Source organism: Eumetopias jubatus, unplaced genomic scaffold (assembly GCF_037043125.1).
Source record: "Eumetopias jubatus isolate StellerSeaLion01/CBP00866 unplaced genomic scaffold, mEumJub1_p1.0 scaffold_8, whole genome shotgun sequence".
NCBI lineage: Eukaryota > Metazoa > Chordata > Mammalia > Carnivora > Otariidae > Eumetopias > Eumetopias jubatus.
Window position 1 is genome coordinate 3,943,743 of NW_028274814.1, and position 23,409 is coordinate 3,967,151.

General features: G+C 38.2%; 1 protein-coding gene across 1 annotated transcript in view; it reads right to left on the reverse strand.

The window, feature by feature from the left end:
- CCDC7 (coiled-coil domain containing 7) overlaps positions 1–23,409 on the reverse strand; it is a 395,691-nt gene that overhangs the window by 13,267 nt on the left and 359,015 nt on the right. Inside the window, 1 exon segment of the mRNA XM_088025513.1 lies at positions 10,212–10,295. Coding sequence (XP_087881639.1) covers positions 10,212–10,295 — 84 coding nt within the window.

The window sequence follows — 23,409 nt, forward strand, 5'->3', positions numbered from 1 at the left end:
TCTACTCTGGTCTTCACTATTTCCCTATTTGTGCTGACTTTGGGCTTAGTTTTTTCTTCTTTTATAGCTCCTTGTGTTAAAAAGTTGTTTACTTAGGGCGCCTGGGTGGCTCAGTTGGTTAAGCGACTGCCTTCGGCTCAGGTCATGGTCCCGGAGTCCTGGGATTGAGTCCCACATCGGGCTCTCAGCTCAGCGGGGAGCCTGCTTCTCCCTCTGACCCTCTCCCCTCTCATGCTGTTTTTTTCCCCTCTCTCTCTCAAATAAATAAATAAATAAATAAATAAATAAATAAATAAATAAATAAAATCTTTATAAAAAAAGTTGTTTACTTACATCTTTCTTTTTTTGTTACATAGATATTTACCCCTATACACTTACCTCTTAGAATTGCTTTTGCATCATCCTTAAGTTTTGGTGTATTGTGTTTCTATTTTCATTTATCCCAAGTTATTTTTTCATTTTACATTTTATTTATTCTTTGACCTATTGGTTGTCTGGGAGTGTGCTGTTTAATTTACACATATTTGTGAATTTTCCAGTTTTTATCCAGTTATTGATTTCTCATTTCATACTACTATAGTCAGAAAAAATACCTGGTAAGATTTTAAACTTCTTAGATATCCTAAGACTTGTTTTATGACCTGTCATATGATCTTTCCTGGAGAATGTTGTGTGTGCATTTGGGAAGGAAAGAGAATGGGTATTGTACTTCTGTAGTATGGAACGCTCTATATGTCTGTTAGGTCCATTTGGTCTAAAGTATTGCTCAAGTTCAATGTTTCCTTATTGATTTTCTGTCTGGATGATCTATGCCTGGATAATGTTGAAAGTGAGGTATTGAAGTCTCCTACTATTACTCTATTGTTGTCTATTTCTCCCTTCATATCTATTAGTATTTGGTTCTTACACTTAGGTGTCTGATATTGTGTGCATAAAAATTTATGATTGTTACATCTTCCTGATGAATTCATACCTTTTTCAAAATATAATTCCCTTTTTTGTCTCCTGTTACTGCTTCTAAGTTTAAGTCTATTTTGTCTGATAAAAGCTTAGCTACTTTGCTCTAATTTGGTTTCCACTTGTATGGAATATCCATTCCACTCCTTCACTTTGACCCTTCACGTGTCCTTGAGTATTCTTGGCTTCCCTGTCAAATATTAGCTAGCCATATATGAAAGGGTTTATTTCTTGGCTCTCAATTCTGTTCAGTTGGTGTGTGTGTCCGTTTTTATGCCTGTTTTGATTACTATATCTTTATAATATATCTTAAAATAAGGAAGTGTGATGCCTCCAGCTTTGTTCTTTTTCAGAATTGCTTTGACTAAGGGTCTTTGTAATTCTATATAATTTTAGGGTTGTTTTTTCTAATTCTATAAAAAATGCCATTGGAAACTTGAGAGGAATTGCACTGAATCTATAGGTGGCTTTGGGTAGTAAGGACACTTTGACAATTTTAATTCTTCCAATTCATTCACATGGGATACTTTTCCCATTTATTTTTTTCTTTTTCAATTTCTTTAATTAATGTTTTATAGTTTTTAGTACAGATATATTTTGCCTCCCGGGTTAAACATATTCCATATTTAATTTTTTTGATGCTATTGTAAATGGGATTATTTTCTTCATTCTTTTTTTTTTTCAGATAATTTGTTACTGTATAGAAGAGCTACTGATTTTTGCATGTTAATTTGGCATCCTGCAACTTTACTGAATTCACTGATCCAACATGTTTTTGGGGTGGAGTTTTTAGCAAAGAATTAGTCTTCTGCCTGAGTGAAGCAGGAGAACTGGCTTCATAGGTAGCAAGCCTGTGCCCATTTCCCTGGCCAAACAGTGTCACTGGCTTTGCTCTGCTGATGACCAGTTCTGCCTGCTGTATTCTCTGTTCAAGTATTTCTGGGCTATAGAGCTTCTAGCTGTTCTGTTTAGGCTTTCTGGTTAGGCTGGGCCAGGAGCTACACTCATCAGTGGACAAGGTTATGTGAATGAGTTCCCCTGCCAAGGCAGAATGGGCAGGCTAGCCTCAAGCAGCCTCCCTGGTGGCTTTCTGGTTGGTAGGGGCTGGGAGCTATACACAGCAGTTGGTGGGGGAAACTGACTCCAAGTTCAGCGAGGCTCTTTGTGATCTTGACTCCAGCTAACTTGCTCCCCAGATTCCCTAGCCAATGGTACCACTGGCTTTCCTCTGCAGATAATCAGCTCTGTCTGCCATACTCTATTCACTTGGTGTTGGGCCACACAGCTTCAGGTGTTCTACTAGTCTTCTTGGAAGCTTGGTGCAAGGAGATACACTCAATAGTGAACCATGTTATGACTTAACTCCCCAGTCTAAGCAGTGGTAGACCAAGCTCCAGGGCTAGCAAGACTCTTCTTTTCGAAACCCAAATCATACAGACCTGCACCTCACCAAGTTTCCTTGTGAGATTATGCCACCATCTTGTCTCTGCAGATAAGCACACCTGCTGGTTGGGACTACTACTTTCGTACTATAGGTAGGAACTCAGTCTGTCAAGGTCTGAATGCTGGGTTTCTTTTCTTTTTTTTTTTTAAAGATTTTATTTTTTTATTTGAGAGATAGAGAGCATGAGAGGGAAGAGGGTCAGAGGGAGAAGCAGACTCCCTGCTGAGCAGGGAGCCCAATGTGGGACTTGATCCAGGGACTCCAGGATCATGACTTGAGCCAAAGGCAGTCACTTAACCAACTGAGCCACCCAGGTGCCCCTGAGTGCTGGTTTTTGCAAGCACTTCCTTCCCTGTCACAGATTCCCAGTGGTCAAGTTCCACAGATTACCCCACAATCCCCATGGTGTGAGACCGAGTGGGGGCTCTCAAGAAATGACACACAATGCTAGAGGAGCTGGATGTCCATCCTGGGTTCCCTTTTCCAACTAAAGAAACTGGGGACTCAGGGGAAATCTCTCAGTGTGGTGCTCCAATGGGCATGGGGGAGGGGCAATATGGTTAGTGTGTAGCCACTTCTACGTTTCTAAAGCAGTCTGTATTGGTCTCTATGATGTGGAGATGGGGTGCTTCAGCTTTTATCCTTGTGTTCTAGGATTTTTCTCAAGGGTGTCATGTCCATGAATAGATTTTAATTATTCTTGTTTGGGGGAGTGCAGTCAGGAATGACCTATGTTACAATTTTGGTGTGCCACTCCTCCTCCCACCTTTTATGTTTTTGATGTCATAATTTACCTTTGTTTATTTTGTGTATCCATTAACAAATTACTGTAGCTGTAGTTATTTTTTTTTTTAATTTTTTATTGTTATGTTAATCACCATATATTACATAATTTGTTTTGGTGTACTGTTCCTTGATTCATTGTTTGTTCATAACACCCAGTGCTCCACGCAGAATGTGCCCTCCTCAATACCCATCACCAGGCTAACCCATCCCCCCACCCTCCTCCCCTCCAGAAACCTCAGTTTGTTTTTCAGAGTCCATCGTCTCTCCTGGTTCGTCTCCCCCTCTGACTTACTCCCCTTCATTCTTCCTCTCCTGCTATCTTCTTCTTTTTCTTTTTTCTTAAAATATGTTGCGTTATTTGTTTCAGAAGTACAGATCTGTGATTCAACAGTCTTGCACAATTCACAGCGCTCACCATAGCACATACCCTCCCCAATGTCCATCACCCAGCCACCCCATCCCTCCCACCCCCGACCACTCCAGCAACCCTCAGTTTGTTCCTGAGATTAAGAATTCCTCATATCAGTGAGGTCATATAATACATGTCTTTCTCTGATTGACTTATTTCACTCAGCATAACACCCTCCAGTTCCATCCACGTCGTTGCAAATGGCAAGATCTCATTCCTTTTGATGGCTGCATAATATTCCATTGTGTATATATACCACATCTTCTTTATCCATTCATTTGTCGATGGACATCTTGGCTCTTTCCACAGTTTGGCTATTGTGGACATTGCTGCTATAAACATTGGGGTGCACGTACCCCCTCGGGTCCCTACATTTGTATCTTTGGGGTAAATACCCAGTAGTGCAATTGCTGGATTGAATGGTTAGCTGTAGTTATTTTTAAGAATTTTCTCCTTTAATCTTTATGGTAGAGTTAAGTGGTTAATATGTTATCATACTGCAGTATTAGAGTATTCTGAATTTAACTATATGTCTTTACTAGTGTGCTGTATATTTACATATCACATGACAATTAGCGTCCTTTCATTTCAGCTTGAAGATCTTTCAGCATTTCGTGTAAGGCAGTTCCAGTGGTGATGGACTCACTTAGCTTATTTTTCTTTTTGAATCTTATTTCACCTTCACTTCTGGTGGATAACTTTGCCTGGTAAAGTATTCTTTTTAGGGAGTTTTTTCCAACACTTGAATATATCATCCCACTGTTTTTTGACCTGCAATGTTTTTACAGAGATTGCTTCTAATGCCTGAGAGGATTCCCATATATGAGATAAATATTTTCCCTCTTGCTGCTTTTAAAATTCTCTTTGTATTTTATTTTAGACAGTTTTATTATAATGTATATAAATATTGTTGTGGATTGAAATTTTGCAGTGATTTATTAGCTTTTGAACTTGTATATTCAAATATCTCCCCAGATTTGGGAAATTCTCAGCCATTATTTCTTTACATAAGCTCTGCCCTTCTCTTCTTTTAGGATTCCAGTCATCCATATATTTAGATTATTGGTGTTCCATACTTCATATAGTCTTCACTCTTTTTTATTTTCTCCTCTTCATATAATTTCATACTGTCTTCTACTTTACAAATATTTTCTTCTGCTGTATCTGCTATCAACTCTGGAATTTCTTTTTGATTCTTCTTTATGATCTCTATCTCTCTGTTAAATTTCTCATTTTGTTTGTGTATTCTTTTCTTGCTTTTGTTGAGCTGTCTTTCTGTGTCTTTTTTTGTAGCTCACTGAGCTTCCTTAAAACAGCTATTTTGAATTTTTTATCAGTTAAACTACAAATGTCCATTTCTTTGGGGCTATTGGAAAATTAATCTATTTCTTGCATGGTATTATGTTTCCTTGATTTTTCATGTTCCTTGCTGTCCTCTCTGCTTTCATTGCATTTAAAAAAGTAGTCACCTCCTCCAGGTTTACTGACTGGCTTCCAGAGAGAAATCCCTTCTTTCAGCCCTGCTAGGAATTCTGATGTTTCTTCAGGCCTTTTCTATGGGTATGCCTGCTCTACACTTCTTGCTCTCTTTTTGGCAGAATTCTTAAGCCTTCTTTCTGTGCAGTAAAGACAGGTTAGTTGCTCAGAGAGTGCTTTTTGTTTTCCTTATGGCTGTCCTGAGTGCTTAAGTTTATGGTTTCTTCCAGGAGAGCTTTCTGGGGGTGTTTACTGTCTGCCAGATCTCACTCTATTGCTGTTTGGAGCATGCACAGGGAGCCAGCCGCAAGGAGGAGCTTGTGTGAGTGAGACACATGGAGTATTGGAGGTGCCTGTGGACCAGTTTTGGGGAATCCACAGGTGGAGTGTTTTCAGCAGCTGATGTGTGGACTTCCTGATAGAGTCCTTGACACACTTAACAGGTATATCCCTTTAAACTTTCAGTTCTGAGGCTTCGCCGCTGTTCTTGCAGCAAGTCTCTGCCCTCAGGTCATACACTTATGACTCAGTTCTCTGGATGAGACAAGACAGAAATGGGTCTTTTTGACAGTATTCTGCATAGCTAGCGAAGCTGGGTACTCACTCACATCCTCTCACTTTTTCTCATGGGAGAAATCTCAGGATGAAAAGGGCTCTCTTGGCACTGAAGTATGCTGCCCTGAAGAAGGAGTGGTGGAGGTAAAACCAAACTGTTCCTTTTACCCTCCACAATGTATCCAATCTCAGATTTTGTTGTTGTTGTTTCAACAGTGCGCTAGAACTTCTTTGCTGGACCCTTGGATTTCAACAAAGCCACTCCAATCTGTGGATAATCATCAAATTGGTTTTCTTTTTCACAGGGGGTGGATGGTAAAAAACAAAAACAAACAAACAAAAAAACTCACAAAACTCCTACAACATTGATGTCATCACTGTAATCTTCCTTCTCTCTTGCCAAATATTTTATAGGAAAATTCATTTATTGCTTTTATTTCTGATATATCTAATTATGTCAAAGTTCTTTTTAGAAAGTTTTCTCCCTTCTCATTGAGAAAGGTTCTTCTTTTGTAGCATTTTGATGCAGTAGTATTTTTAGTATTTGCCAATGTAGGTGTACAAAACCTTTTCTTCCTCTTCCTAGGTAAATTAGAATAATTAGCAGCAAAACCATATTTTTTCCCCCGGATATGGAGAGTGGCATACACAGTTTTTGTCTGAAGGACAGAGTGTTTTATTCTCAGTATCTCCTTAATTTTGTCCTTATCCAAATCCTGTTTTAGTTTGAACCAGAATATTCATTTCTGTATCGGATCTGTACTCTACATTTAGAAGGATGCATTTATAAGGATACCCATAAACCACTGGTTCTTCCTCACCAATTTAATTAATGTTTATTAGATTTCTTTTTACAAATTCTACTGATTTTAAAAGTAACATGTGCATTGCAGAACATTTCCATTTAAACAAATAATTATAAGCTTCATATTATTTCATCATCAGCTAGAGATTAAACTGAAGCCACAGGCTGAGAGGTTTAGTAAGAGATTGTAATTCCAGGCTAGTCATTCACATTTGTCAAATGTGAGTAAAAGCTGGGGAGGATTTTTAAGTCACTAAAGATAAAACCCTTAATGCATGTTAGGGTAATGGCTCCATACTGTCAAATTTATGTTTATTCTTCATCTTATTTTCATGAAAGTATCAAGACTAAATTATTTCTATGAAAATATTTTGGCATATCTTGGTATTAAAAATTGAATATAATTTTGGATACAGGTGGTACAAAAGACTAGCTATCTCAAATGAACTTTCTAACTAAAATGCTAGATTAAAAAGAATGTAATTTAAAAAATATTGCTGAGATGGCATAACAATATACTCAGGAAAACCAAAAGAAGTAAAAGCATTTAACTTGCAGATTTCTGCTAAAAGTAGGGTGTGTGTATATGTGTGTGTATGGTGTACATATTTTTGTAAAATTAACTGAACTTTAAGAATAATGTGGGAAGTTGGGGAGAAGACAAGGGGTAATTCCACAATAAAGGAAAATAAAAAAGAGGTCACAATTGAGTATTTCGGAAAACACTTGTATAAAACACCATTATGTATGGGTTATGACATCATATGTAAGAACTGAGAAAAAATGGAATGAGATTATAACAGCACAGAATGGAAACCATTAGAATCCTGTATTTTTTATATTAGTGTTACATATTTTCCGAATGCTTAAAATATTTTATAAAATGAAAAAGCATATTACAAAAAGTATTCTAGATAATTAGGTACTTATGTTGTTATATCTTTTACCTTGATTGTCAAAGGATGAAAAACTGATCCTGTTTGTTGAGAGTTTAAATGGTGTGATGTCACTGGTAAAAAAATCTTCTTGCTGTTCTGTGGACATATATTTGTTTTTAAATAAATTCACACCTAAAACAAAATTTTAAAAAATTTCAAAAAGATGTTATGACTATTTGCATACTACTCTCCAGTCTCCATGTATTAGTCCTTATTCTGTGTTTGTAAACTTTTAATATTTGAGTGGTCACTTGTCTATCATTCCAATTTCTATAAACTTCATTTTCTCTCCCTTTTTTTGTTCTGTATTCTTAGATAACATCTTCCTTAATCTTGACCTTTAATCAAACCCATTTATCTTAAATGTGAGTATTAATTTCTGTATTTGATCTATAGTCTCCTTTCAACTCTTTTCCTCTTAGCAATTTCTCTTAAATTTTGTTTAGAGCATTTAATTATAAATTCACAATAAATAAGCACAGATTAAGTAACTAAATTAATTTTGTTCTTAAACAGCATGGTATTTTATTTTATTTATTTTTTTAAGATTTTTTAATTTATTTTTTGACAGAGAGAGACACAGCGAGAGAGGAAACACAAGCAGGGGGAGTGGGAGAGGGAGAAGCAGGCTTCCACTGAGCAGGGAGCCCGATGCGGGGCTCGATCCCAGGACCCCGGGATCATGACCTGAGCTGAAGGCAGATGCTTAATGACTGAGCGACCCAGAGGCCCCATGGCATGGTATTTTAAATTGACAAATTTTGATGAGAGTACTTCATCACAGTGCCAAAGATTATTACTTAAAATTGATGAGGACCCCTAATAATGAGGAACACTGAAGTAAATAGTAATTCGTAGTACCAAAACAAAACCAGTCTGAAAATTAAAGATATAGAAAAAATGACTCTTCACAATTTATCAAATTTGTTAGAGTAAAACACAAAACAAATTTAACTGTTTGATTCAAACAATTTCATTTTTATACCACCCTAGATATAAGCTCTTTGAGTAAATAAGTTTTATTTGATTCATTTTTTAAAATTTTATTTTAATTCCAGTTAGTTCACATAACTGACTGACACTAACAGTATTAGTTTCAGGTGTACAATATAGTAATTCAACAGTTCCATATAACACTCCGTGTTAATCATGACAAGTACACTCCTTAATCCCCATCACCTATTTCTCCCATCCTCCCACCCCACTCCCCTCTGGTAACCATCAGTTTGTTCTCTAGAGTTAAGAGTCTGTTACTTGGTTTGTCTCTTTCTTTCTCTTTTTTTTATTGCTCATTTGTTTTGGTTCTTAAATTCCACATAAGTGAAATCATATGGTATTTGTCTTTCTCTGACTTTTTTCACTTAGCATTATACTCTCTAGTTCCATCCATGTTGTAGCAAATGGAACTCAAAATGGATTAAAGACTTAAATATGAGACCCAAAACCATAAAAATCCTAGAAGAGAGCTTAGGAAGTAATATCTCTGACATTGGATGAGGCACCATTTTTCTAGATATGTCTCCTGAAGCAAGGGAGAGCAAAACAAACTATTGTTTCTACATCAAAATAAAAAGCTTCTGCACAGTGAAGGAAACAATCAACAAAATTAAAGGTAACCTACTAAACAGGAGAAGATATTTGATTATTTTTAACTACTTTTTTTCAGGAATAAAAATGTGATATAATGAAATAAATAAAGCATTCAAAAGCAAAGTTTCAGAAATCTTGCCTTCATCGTAAATTTCACCAAGAACACCTATTTTGTGGCTTGTATGTGAGAATTCAACTATTTCCACATTCTAGATTTCAGCATCATTTCTGCAAAAAGTCATGATTATGGTATTTCTTGCACCTAAGAGAAATGTATTGGGCCATCTGGGTGGCTCAGTTGGCTAAGTGTCCAACTCTTGATTTCAGTTCAGGCCATGATCTCGGGGTTGTGAGATTGAGCCCTTCCCCCATTGGGCTTTACACTGAGCATGGAGCCTGCTTAAGATTCTCTCTGTCCTTCTCCCTCTGCCCCTCCCCCCCCACATGCACACATGTGCATGCACTCTCTCCCTCTCTCTCTCTAAAAAAAATAAAAGAGACAGAGAGAGATAGAGAGCAATGTATCTAACAGTGTTACTCCAGGATTAGAAGTTGTAGTGTTATCTGTGAATTATATAACACAACTCTAGTAGAGATGTATATCCATATACAAACTTAATTATAACAGGGATGTGGTAACCAATGAAATAACTGTTATAATGCTCTTATAAAACTCATCAACTAGCCTTTTTTGCTTTTTCAAATTTAAAGCAACTTTCCTTTCTAAGCCAGAAATAGAAAGTGAGTAGAATAGTAGTAAGAAATACTACACCAAGTGTATTCTAAGGTCACTAGGGCACTGGATTTTATGGCTTACTTTCTAAATACATTTTAAAACTGGGTCGCCCGGGTGGCTCAGTCGTTAAGCATCTGCCTTCAGCTCAGGTCATGATCCCAGGGTCCTGGGATCGAGGCCCGCATCGAGGTCCTTGCTCAATGAGGAGCCTGCTTCTCCTTCTCCCTCTACTGCTCCCCCTGCTTGTGCTCTCTCTCTCTCTCTGACAAATAAACAAAAGAAAAATCTAAAAAATAAAAATAAATTAAAAAAATACATTCTAAAACTAATAATATCCAGCTAATTTTCTATTGATAGTAAATACTAGAGTTTAATTAATTATAAGAGGGAATTCATGAAGATTTTTACCCATATAATAACGCATAGTTACTGTTGTGATTAAAGATCCATACTTAATTTAATTCCCAAAATAGTATAAACCATAAATATTAGACTTAAAAAATATTTGTTCTTACCAGGGTGAATTTTAAGTTGTGTTGTGATTTCATCAAATATTGTTTCTCCTCCAACAGTATATGTCAAGTGTTCTACATCAGTCTCTATAGACCAAAAAGAAAAGAAAATTCCAAATACTTTATAAGGTAAGCATTAATGTGTGTGTGTGTATGTGTGTGTGTGTGTGTGTGTAGTACAAATTTAATCAGCATTTGTTCTTATAGAAGAAGAGAAAAACACAATTGTCTGAATTGCACAATAAAAAATTTCATAGAATTTGAAGGGCTCTTAGCAATCATATAAGCCTCACTATAATGAGGCTCAGAAATGTTTAGGGATTAGATCAAGAAAACATATCAAGATGATGACAAAACTGATGCACAAACTGACCCCATATTTCCTTAACCAGTGCTTTTTCTACACAATGCTCTTTTTATAAAAAACTTAAATCATCTTGAGAAATTTATGTTAATCATATAACTTCTAAATTTATGCTAAAAGAACACTAATGCTGTAGGATATACAACTGAGATGGAATATGACAGTTTTGTTCATAGTTCAGGTTATAAACCATAGTCCCACATCAGAAAAAGTTACTATGAGGCAGAAATTCTTTGACTCTCTCAAGACTATTTTATGTCATTTTTTAGGTTATATAATTGTAAATCCAGTAGGCATCAGTGATGTAGAAAGGTAAGATATTCTGTGGTCTAAAAAAAAAGTGCCTATCAGTTCCCTTTATGTGTATACCTTGTAGCTGGGGAAAGGAATATGAATGAATTTTCAGTAATAACAGTATTGCAATTGCACACAATTTCATTTAAGTTTTTATGTGATTTTAACATTTGCTGGATTTAGAAACCATTAACTAGGTCAAAAAAGAGGAAAAACACATGAAAGATATTAAAAAGGAATTTATATCAAATAAAAAAGGAGATAATTAGGATTGGTAACTTGGGTCAAATAATGTACCTAGTATTTTGTGAATGAAAGTTGGTTATTGGAGAGTGTGTATCAGAGATTGGAAAACTGTCATGAACTTGACACCATAAGGTGGATCTTGCTTTGTTGTAATTGCTGAGACCATGAATAACCGTTAAAGGTTGTACAATGACCTTTGGATCCCAAATATATATTCACCACAACCTAAGAAGAGGTGGGACTAGCCTGGGTATCTTACCAAAAAGAACCACAAAAAATAGATTGGATGGAACAAGTTTCAATAAGTACATAATGAGAGAGAGGGGGAAAGATGGTGGTGGAGTAGGGGACCCTATTCGAACTGGTCCCCGGAATTGAGCTGGATATCTACCAGACCACTCTGAACGCCCACAAAATCAGCCTGAGATGTGAGAAGATATATCGGGACCTCTATAAACAGAATATCGCAGGTGGTTGGTTTCAAGGTATGAAGCAGGGAGCCCTGATTCCGCAGGCAGATATCAGAGGATAAATGGCAGTTGGAGGGAGCCTGGCTGTGGGGATCCTACACTGCCAGTGAGTGATAGCCTCCCACACTGGGGATGGGGCACAGACTCCCAGACTGGTAGCAGTGGGGAAAGGACTTTAGGGCAGCCTCTGGGTTGGAAACCCAGAGTGGTGGGGTCACATGTGCGAACTGGGGGCAGCTGATGGTTTTAGAAGCATAAAAGGCAGAGAAGTACCCCAAACTGGAGGCAGGAATGGGAGCACTGCAAGGGGCGCACAACCCAGGACGCTGCAGTTTATAGCAGCACAGACAGAGACGGAGATAGTGTGGCCTGGAGAGCTCAGTGAAGAACAGACTGCGATCTCTCTGCTCTGAGGCAGAGGGTTGGAAACAGTCTCTTCTGCTCTGACTCTCGGAAGAGACACGGAAAGCCACCAGGGAAAGCCACCAGAGAACAAAAGCCCCCCAAAACTGGTTCCCACTGAGCCCGCAGGGGAGCAGGGCAACTCTGCCCAAACAGGGTTGCCTGAGTAACAGCAAGGCAGGCCCCTCCCCCAGACGACAGGCTGGGAAAACAAGAGGTCAGCAACCCTAAGGTCAAAACAGGTGCGTCTTGCTTGGATTCTGGTCAATAATTTGGACTCTATACATTCCCTCAACCACCCATCAACAGAATGACTAGGAGGAGGAACCCCCAAAATAGGAAAGACTCAGAGAATATGACTTATGCCACAGATTTACAAATGGAGGATGCAGATATAACCAAGATGTCGGAGATGGAATTCAGGCTAGCAATTGTGAAGACAATAGCTAGAATGGAGAAATCAATTAATGGCAACATAGAGTCTCTAAGGGCAGAAATGAAAGCTGAATTGGTAGAACTTAAAAATGCTATCAATGAGATCCAATCTAATCTAGATAATCTAAAGGCTAGGGTAAGTGAGGCAGAAGAATGAATTAGTGACCTGGAAGACAATTTAATGGATAAAAACGGAAAAGAGGAGGCCTGGGAAAAACAACTCAAAATCCATGAAAATAGAATCAGAGAAATAAGTGACACCATGAAGCATTCCAATGTCAGAATTATTGGAATCCCGAAGCGGGTGGAGAGAGAGAGAGGACTAGAAGATATATTTGAGCAAATCATAGCTGAGAACTTCCCTAATCTGGGGAATGAAACAAACATTCATGTCCTAGAGGCATAGAGGATCCCTCCCAAGATCAAGGAAAACAGGCCAACACCCCGGCATGTAATAGTAAAACTCGCAAATCTTAGAACCAAGGAAACCATCTTAAGGGCAGTTAGGGGGAAGAGATTCTTTACGTACAGAAGGAGGAACATCAGAATAACGTCAGACCTATCCACAGAGACCTGGCAAGCCAGAAAGGCCTGGCAAGACATATTCAGGGTACTAAACAAGAAGAACATGCAGCCAAGAATACTTTATCTGGCAGGTTGTCATTTAGAATGGATGGAGAGATGCAGAGCTTCCAAGACTGGCAGAAACTGAAAGAATATGTGACCACTAAGCCAGCCCTGCAAGAAATATTAAGGGGGATTCTATAAAAGGAGAAAGACCCCAAGAGTGATATACAACACAAATTTACAGGGACAATCTATAAAAACAACATCTTCACAGGCAACATGATGACAATTAATTCATATCTTTCAAAAATCACCTTCAACGTGAACGGCCTAAATGCTCCCATAAAATGGCACAGGGTTGCAGATTGGAGAAGACAGGACCCATCCATATGCTGTCTACAAGAGACTCATTTTGAACCTAAAGATACATCCAGACTGAAAATGAAGGGATGGAGATCCATCTTCCATGCCAACGGATCTCAAAAGAAAGCTGGGGTAGCAATTCTTATATCAGACAATTTAGATTTTAAACTAAAGTCTGTAGTTAGAGACACAGAAGGACACTATATCATTCTTAAAGGGTCTATCCAACAAGAAGATCTAACAATTGTAAATATCTATTCCTCCAACGTGGGAGCAGCCATCTACATAAGCCAACTGTTAACCAAAATAAAGAGTCATATTGGTAACAATACGTTAATTGTAGGAGACCTCAATACTCCACTCTCAGCAATAGACAGATCATCTAAGCAGAAAATCAACAAAGAAACAAGAGCTTTGAATGATACACTGGACCAGATGGACCTCATTACATATACAGAACATCCCACCCTAAAACAGAATGCTCATTCTTCTCGAGTGCACATGGAACTTTCTCCAGAATAGACCACATACTGGGTCACAAATCAGGTCTCAACCGATACCAAAAGACTGAGATTATTCTCTGCATATTCTCAGACCACAATGCTTTAAAACTGGAACTCAGTCACAAGAAAAAATTGGGCAGAAATTCAAACACTTGGAAGCTAAAGACCACTCTGCTCAAGAATGTTTGGGTCAACCAGAAAATCAAAGAAGAACTTAAATAATTCATGAATACCACTGAGAACCAAAACACATCAGTCTAAAACCTATGGGATACTGCAAAAGCGGTCCTAAGGGGAAAATACATAGCCATTCAAGCCTCACTCAAAAAAATAGAAAAATCCCGAATTCACCAACTAACTCTACACCTTAAAGAACTAGAGAAAAAGCAACAAACGATGCCTAAGCCACGCATTAGAAGAGACATAATTAAGATTAGAACAGAGATCAATATATTAAAAACCAGAAACACAGTAGATCAGATCAACGAAACTAGAAGTTGGTTCTTTTAAAGAATTAATAAGATTGACAAACCACTGGCCAGACTTATCCAAAAGAAAAGAGAAACGACCCAAGTTATTAAAATTATGAATGAAAGGGGAGAGATCACGACTATCACCAAGGAAATAGAAACAATTATTAGAAATTATTATCAACAACTATATGCCAATAAACTGAGCAATCTGGATGAAATGGATGCCTTCCTAGAAACCTGTAAGCTGCCAAGACTGAAACAGGAAGAAACTGACAACCTGAATAGGCCAATAACCAGCAAGGAGATTGAAGCAGTGTTCAAAAACCTCCCAAAAAACAAGAGTCCAGGGCCTGATGGATTCCCTGGGGGATTCTACCAAACATCTAAAGAAGAAATAATACCTATTCTCCTGAAGCTGTTTCAAAAAATAGAAACAGAAGGAAAACTTCCAAACTCATTCTATGAGGCCAGCATTACCTTAATCCCCAAACCAGGCAAAGACCCCATCAAAAAGGAGATTTTCAGACCAATATCCCTGATGAATATGGATTCCAAAATCCTCAACAAAATCCTAGCTAATAGCATCCAACAATACATTAAAAGGATCATCCACCACGACCAAGTGGGATTTATCCCCGGGATGCAAGGGTGGTTCAACATTCACAAATCAATCAATGTGATGGAAGACATTAATAAGAGGAGAGAGAAGAACCATATGGTCCTCTCAATTGATTCAGAAAAAGCATTTGACAAAATACAGCATCCTTTCCTAATTAAAACTCTTCAGAACATAGGGATAGAGGTAACATTCCTCAAGTTCATAAAATCCACCTATGAAAAACCCACAGAGAATATCATCATCAATGGGGAAAAGCTGAGAGCCTTTCCCTTAAGATCAGGAACACGTCAAGGATGCCCACTCTTGCCACTGTTGTTGAACATAGTACTAGAAGTCCTAGCAACAGCAATCAGACAACAAAAAGAAATAAAAGGTATTCAAATTGGCAAAGAAGAAGTCAAACTCTCTCTTTTTGCAGATGACATGATACTTTACCTGGAAAACCCAAAAGACTCCATCCCCAAATTACTAGAACTCATACAGCAATTCAGTAATGTGGCAGGATATAAAATCAATGCACAGAAATCAGTTGATTCCTTATACACTAACAATGCAACTGTAGAAAGAGAAATTAGAGAAATGATTCCATTTACAATAGCACCAAAAACCATAAGATACCTCGGAATAAACCTAACCAAAGTGGTAAAGGATCTATGCTCTAGGAACCACAGAACACTCATGAAAGAAATTGAAGAAGACACAAAAAGATGGAAAAATATTCCATGCTCATGGACCAGAAGAATAAACATTGTTAAAGTGTCTATGCTACCCAGAGCAATCTATACCTTCAATGCCATCCTGATCAAAATTCCAATGACATTTTTCAAAGTGCTGGAACAAACAATCCTAAAATTTGTATGGAATCAGAAAAGACCCCAAATCACCAAGGAAATGTTGAAAAAGAAAAACAAAGCTGGGGGCATCACGTTGCCCGATTTCAAGCTATATTACAAAACAGTGATCACCAAGACAGCATGGTACTGGCACAAAAACAGACATATAGACCAATGGAACAGAATAGAGAGCCCAGATATGGACCCTCAACTCTATGGTCAAATAATCTTCGACAAAGCAGGAAAAAATATGCAATGGAAAAAAGACAGTCTCTTCAATAAATGGTGCTGGGAAAATTGGACAGCCACATGTAGAAGAATGAAACTCGACCATTCTCTAACACCATACACAAAGATAAACTCAAAATGGATGAAAGACCTCAGTGTGAGACAGAAATCCATCAAAATCCTAGAGGAGAACATGGGCAGTAACCTCTTTGACATCAGCCACAGCAATTTCTTTCAAGATACATCTCCAAAAGCTAGTGAAACAAAAGCAGAAATGAACTTTTGGGACTTCATCAAGATAAAAAGCTTCTGCACAGCAAAGAAACAGTCAACAAAACAAAGAGGCGACCCACAGAATGGGAGAAGATATTTGTAAACGACACTACAGATAAAGGGCTGGTATCCAAGATCTATAAAGAACTTCTCAAACTCAACACCCAAAAAACAAATAATCAAGTCCAAAAATGGGAAGAAGACATGAAAAGCACTTCTCTGAAGAAGACATACAAATGACTAACAGACACATGAAAAAATGTTCATCATCATTAGCCATCAGGGAAATTCAAATCAAAACCACACTGAGATACCACCTTACACCAGTTAGAATGGCAAAAATGGACAGGGAAAGAAACATCAAATGTTGGAGAGGTTGTGGAGAAAGGGCAACCCTCTTACACTGTTGGTGGGAATGCAAGTTGGTACAGCCACTTTGGAAAACAGTGTGGAGTTTCCTCAAAAAATTAAAAATAGAGCTACTCTAGGGCCCAGCAATTGCACTACTGGGTATTTACCCCAAAGACACAGATGTAGTGAAAAGAAGGGCCATATGCACCCCAATGTTCATAGTGGCAATGTCCTCAATAGCGAAACTTCAACAGATGAATCGATAAAGTAGACGTGGTCCATATATACAATGGAATATTACTCAGCCGTCAGAAAGGATGAATACCCAACTTTTACATCCACGTGGATGGGACTGGAGGAGATTATGCTAAGTGAAATAAGTCAAGCAGAGAAAGTCAATTATCATATGGTTTCACTTATTTGTGGCACATAAGGAATAGCGTGGAGGACAGTAGGAGAAGGAAGGGAAAAATGAAGGGGGGGAAATCGGAGGGAGAGATGAACCATGAGAGACTATGGACTCTGAGAAACAAACAGGGTTTTAGAGGGGAGGGGGAGGGGGGGTGGGTTAGATCTGTGATGGGTATTAAGAAGGGCACATACTGCATGGAGCACTGGGTTTTATACAAAAACATTGGATCATGGATCACCACATCAATAACTAATGTTGTATTATATGGTGACTAACATAACATAATAAAATTAAAAAAAATGATAACCATTAAAATAAAAAATATAAGTACATAATGACTTTTTGTGAAAGTAAAATGATATAGAGCAATGCAAAATGGGGATATTAGGAGATATATTTGAGGCTTTCTGGTTGTTTCTGCAACTGGCATAAGCAAGAATGAATGGTTCATTTGGAATGAGTGTGAGGAGATTCTTAAATAAGCAAGGAGGCATTGAGAACATTTCACAGCAGATATGATTAAAAACCAGGGGAAAGGAGGAGGAGCAAGATGGCGGAGGAGTAAGAGACCTAAATTTCATCTGGTCCCAGGAATTCAGCTAGATAAGGATCAAACCATTCTGAACACCAAAAACTCAACAGGAGATTGAACAAACGAGTAGCAGTAATCCTATGAACAGAAAAGCGACCACTTTCTGGAAGTTAGGACGTGTGGAGAAGTGAATCCGAGGTGATATTTGGGAAGATAGACTGCAGGGGGTTGGAAACTCCATCAGCCAGCTACCTGCAAGTGATAGAGCAGGGGAGCACAAAATCAGAACTTTTAGAAGTCTGGTCCACTGAGGGATGTTGCTCTAGTGGCTAAGTAGGGGGTAGAACCCTCACTGGGGACAGTGTGGTCTCAGGACCCTCGGGGTCATAGAAAGACTGGGGGTGCCTGAGTGTGGCAGAGCTCCCAGGTATTGGAGCAGGGAAGCCAGCTGCAAAGACGGAGCCGAGGAGTGGGCTGTCAGCTTGGGGTTGCCATAAACTGTGATCCATGGCACAGATGGGCCGCTACTCTTCAGGCAGGGACCCAACAAGCAGCAAATCCAGGGAGACTCCCCTTCCTCCCCCAGGAGGAGTGGCGCAGAAGTGCACCACAGGAATCTGCTGGGTTTGGAAATTCCAAATAGGGTCATGTGCGAGAGATAGAAATAATCAGTCACAGGCCAGGTGAGCACAGAATGTGGCCAGAGACCAGGGAGACAGGAGTGATTGACTGATTTTCTCCGAGGTTCACTGAGGAGCAGGGCCCCGAGTTCTAGGCTCCTCTTGGGCCAGATATTGGGAGGCTGCCATTTTCATTCTCATTGTCCAAAGCTGTATGGAAAAAAAGCTGCCAAGATCAAACTTGAGCAGATTATTTAGCCGGGCCCCTGGCAAGGGTGGTGCAATTCCACCTCAGGCAAACTCATCTGAGAATCACTGCAACAGGTCCCTCCCCCAGAAGATCAGTAAGAACATCCAGTCAAGACCAAGTTTTACCAATCATTGAGAACTGCAGAACGCCAGCGCAGGAGGAATACAGCACATAGAATTCATGGCTTTTTCCTCATGAATCTTTAGTCTTTCAAAGTTCATTTTTTAAATTTTCTTTATTTTTTCTTTTTCTATTTCTTTTGAATTTTTCTTCTTTCCTTTTTCAACCAATACCTTATCAATTCCTTTTGTAAAATCTTTTTTAATTTTCATTTTTACAGTCATATTCTATCCCTTCATTGTATTTAATCTTATTTTTTGTATATATATATAAGTTTTTCTTTCTTTAAAATTTTGGGATACAGTTTCTTCTAACAGACCAAAATACACCCTAAATCTAGTATATGGCTTTGTTCTAGTCTCCTGCCTGATCACATTCTCTCCTTTTCTTTCTTTTTTTAAAAAATTTTTTCTTTCTTTTTTCAACCACCTTCTTATTGATTCCTTTTTTAAAATCTTTTTAGGGGCGCCTGGGTGGCTCAGTCATTAAGCATCTGCCTTTGGCTCAGGTCATGATCCCAGGGTCCTGGGAGCGAGCCCCACATCGGGCTCCCTGCTCTGCCAGAAGTCTGCTTCTCCCTCTCCTCCTCCCCCTGCTTGTGTTCCCTCTCTCCCTGTGTCTCTTTCTGTCAAATAAATAAAATCTTTTAAAAAAATTTTTTTTAAATTTTCATCTTTACCTTCATATTCCATCCCTTCATCATATTTACCCTTATTTTGTATATATATAAGTTTTTCTTTCTTTAAAATTTTGGGAGGCAGTTTCTTCTAACAGACTAAAATACATCCAAAATCTAGTGTGTGGCTCTGTTCTATTCACCAGCCTGATCATATTCTCTTTTTTTTCCCTTTCTTCCCGCCCCCCCCACCCTGGTTTTGGGTTTCTTCTGCTTTGTTTAGTGTATATTTTCTGGGGTCATTGTTACTCTGTTAGCATTTTGGTCTCTCATTCATCTATTCTCCTCTGGACAAAATGACAAGATGGAAAACTCACCTCAAAAAAAAAAAAAAGAACAAGAGGCAGTACCAATTGCCAGGGACCTAATCAATACAGACATTTAAGATGTTGGAATTAGAGTTCAGAATGACGATTATAAATATACTAGCCGGGTTTGAGAAAAGCATAGAAGATACAAGAGAATCCCTTTCTGGAGAAATAAAGGAACTAAAATCTAAGCAAGTCAATATCGAAAAGGCTATTAATGAGGTGCAATAAAAAATGGAGGCTCTAACTGCTAGGATAAATGAGGCAGAAGTGAGAATTAGTAATACAGAAGACCAAATGATGGAGAATAAAGAAGCTGAGAAAAAGAGATAAACAACTACTGGATCACGAGGGCAGAATTCGAGAGGTAAGTGATACCATAAGACAAAACAATATTAGAATAATTGGGATCCCAGAAGAAGAAGAGAGAGAGGGGAAGAAGGTGTATTTAGAGCAAATTATAGCAGAGAACTTCCCTAATTTGGGGAAGGAGACAGGCATCAAAATCCAGGAGGCACAGAGAACCCCCTCCAAAATCAGTAAAAATAGGTCAACACCCTGACATCTAATAGTAAAACTTACAAGTCTCAGAGACAAAGAGAAAATCCTGAAAGCAGCTCGGGACAAAAGGTCTGTAACCTACAATGGTAGAAACATTAGATTAGCAGCAGACCTGTCCACAGAGACCTGGCAGGCCAGAAAGGATTGGCATGATATCTTCGGGGCATTAAATGAGAAAAATATGCAGTCAAGAATACTATATCCAGCTTTCCTGTCATTGAAAAATGAAGGAGAGATAAAAAGCTTCCAGGACAAACAAAAACTAAAAGAATTTGTGAACACCAAACCGGCCGTACAAGAAATATTGAAGGGGGTCCTCTAGTCAAAGAGAGAGCCTAAAAGTAACATAGACCAGAAAGGAACAGAGACAATATACAGTAACAGTCACCTTACAGGCAATACAATGGCACTAAATTCATATCTTTCAATAGTTACCCTGAAAGTAAATGGGCTAAATGTCCCAATCAAAAGACACAGGCTATCAGATTAGATAAAAAACCAAGTCCCATCAAAACGCTGTCTGCAAGAGACTTATTTTAGACCCAATGACACCTCCAGATTTAAAGTGAGGGGGTGGAAAACAATTTACCATGCTAACGGAAATCAAAAGAAAGCTGAGATGGCAATCCTTATATCACACAAATTAGATTTTAAATCAAAGACTATAATAAGAGATGAGGAAGGACACTACATCCTACTTAAAGGTCTATCCAACAATAAGATCTAACAGTTGTAAATATCTATGCCCCTAACATGGGAACAGCCAATTATATAAGCCAATTAATAATAAAATCAAAGAAACACATCGAAAATAATACAATAATGGTAGGAGAATTTAACACCCCCTCACTGAAATGGACAGATCATCTAAGCAAAAGATCAACAAGTAAATAAAGGCTTTAAATGACACACTGTACCAGATAGACTTCACAGATATATTCAGAACGTTCCATCCCAAAGCAACAGAATACACATTCTTCTCTAGTGCCCATGGAACATTCTCTAGAGTAGATCATATCCTGGGTCACAGATCAGGTCTCAAATGGTACCAAAAGATTGGGAACATTCCTGCATATTTTCAGACCACGATGCTTTGAAACTAGAACTCAATCACAAGAGGAAAGTCGGAAAGAACTCAAATACATGGAGGCTAAAGAGCATCCTACTAAAGAATGAATGGGTCAACCAGGAAATTAAAGAAGAATTAAAAAAATTCATGGAAACCAATGAAAATGAAAACACAACTGTTCAAAATCTTTGGGATGCAGCAAAGTCTGTCCTAAGAGGAAAGTATATAGAAATACAAGCCTCTCTCAAGAAACAAGAAAGGTCTCAAATACACAACCTAACCCTACACCTAAAGGAGCTGGGGAAAGAACAGCAAATAAAGCTGAAACCCACCAGGAGAAGAGAAATAATAAAGATTAGAGCAGAAATCAATGAAATAGAAACTGAAGAAGAGTAGAACAGATCAACGAAACTAGGAGCTGGTTCTTTGAGATAATAAGATTGATAAACCCCTGGCCAGACTTATCCAAAAGAAGAGAAAGGACCCAAATAAATAAAATCATGACTGAAAGAAGACAGATCAGAACCAACACCGAAGAAATACAAACAATTATAGGAACATATTATGAGCAACTATATGCCAGAAAATTAGACAATCTAGAAGAAATGGATACATTCCTAGAGACATATAAACTACCAAAACTGAACCAGGAAGAAATAGAAAACCTGAACAGACCCATAACCAGCAAGGAAATTGAAGCAGTCATCAAAAATCTTCCAACAAACAAGTGCCCAGGGCCAGATGGCTTCCCAGGGGAATTCTACCAAACATTTAAAGAAGAATTAATACCTATTCTTCTGAAACTGTTCCAAAAAATAGAAATGGAAGGAAAACTTCCAAACTCATTTTATGAGGCCACCATTACCTTGATCCCCAAACCAGACCTCATCAAAAAGGAGAGTTACAGACCAATATCCCTGATGAACATGGATGCAAAATTTCTCACCAAAATACTAGCCAATAGGATCCAACAGTACATTAAAAGGATTATTTACCACGTCCAAGTGGGATTTATTCCTGGGCTGCTAGGTTGGTTCAACATCCACAAGTCAATCAATGTGATACAATACATTAATAAAAGACAGAACAAGAACCATATGATCCTTTCAACAGATGCAGAAAAAGCATTTGACAAAGTACAGCATCACTTATTGATTAAAACACTTCACAGTGTAGGGATAGATGGTACATACCTCAATATCATAAAAGCCATCTATGGAAAACACACAGTGAATATCATTTTCAATGGGGGAAAAAATGAGAGCTTTTCCCCTAAGGTCAGGAACATAGCAGGGATGTCCACTATCACCACTGTTATTCAACATAGTACTAGAAGTCCTAGCCACAGCAATCAGACAACAAAAAGAAATAAAAGTCATCCAAATCAGCAAAGAAGAAGTCAAACTCTCACATTTTTAGATGATGTGATACTTTATATGGAAAAGCCAAAAGACTCCACCCCAAAACCACTAGAACTCATACAGGAATTCAGTAAAATGGCAGGGTATAAAATCAATGCACAGAAATCAGTGGCATTTCTATAAACCAACAAGGCAGAGAAAGAGAAATTAAGGAGTCGATCCCATTTACAACTGCACCCAAAACCATAAGATACCTAGAATAAATCTAACCAAAGAGGCAGAGAATCTGGACTCAGAAAACTATAGAATACTTATGAAAGAAATTGAGGAAGACACAAAGAAATGGAAAAATGTTCCATGTTCATGGACTGGAAGAACAAATATTGTGAAAATGTCTATGCTACCTAGAACAATCTACACATTCAATGCAATCCCTATCAAAATACCATCCACTTTTTTTCAAAGAAATGGAACAACTAATCCTAAAATTTGTATGGAACCAGAAAAGACCCCGGATAGCCAGAGGAATGTTGAAAAGGAAAAGCAAAGCTGGCAACATCACAATTCCAGACTTCAAGCTCAATTACAAAGCTTTAATCATCAAGACAATATGGTACTGGCACAAAAATAGAAACATAGATCAATGGAACAGAATAGAGAGCCCAGAAATGGACCTTCAACTCTATGGTCAACTAATCTTCAACAAAGCAGGAAAGAGTGTCCAGTGGAAAAAGACAGTCTCTTCAACAAATGGTGTTGGGAAAATTGGACAGTCACATGCAGAAGAATGAAAGTGGATCATTTCCTTACACCACACACGAAAATAAGACTCAAAATGGATGAAAGACCTAAATGTCAGACAGAAATAAAT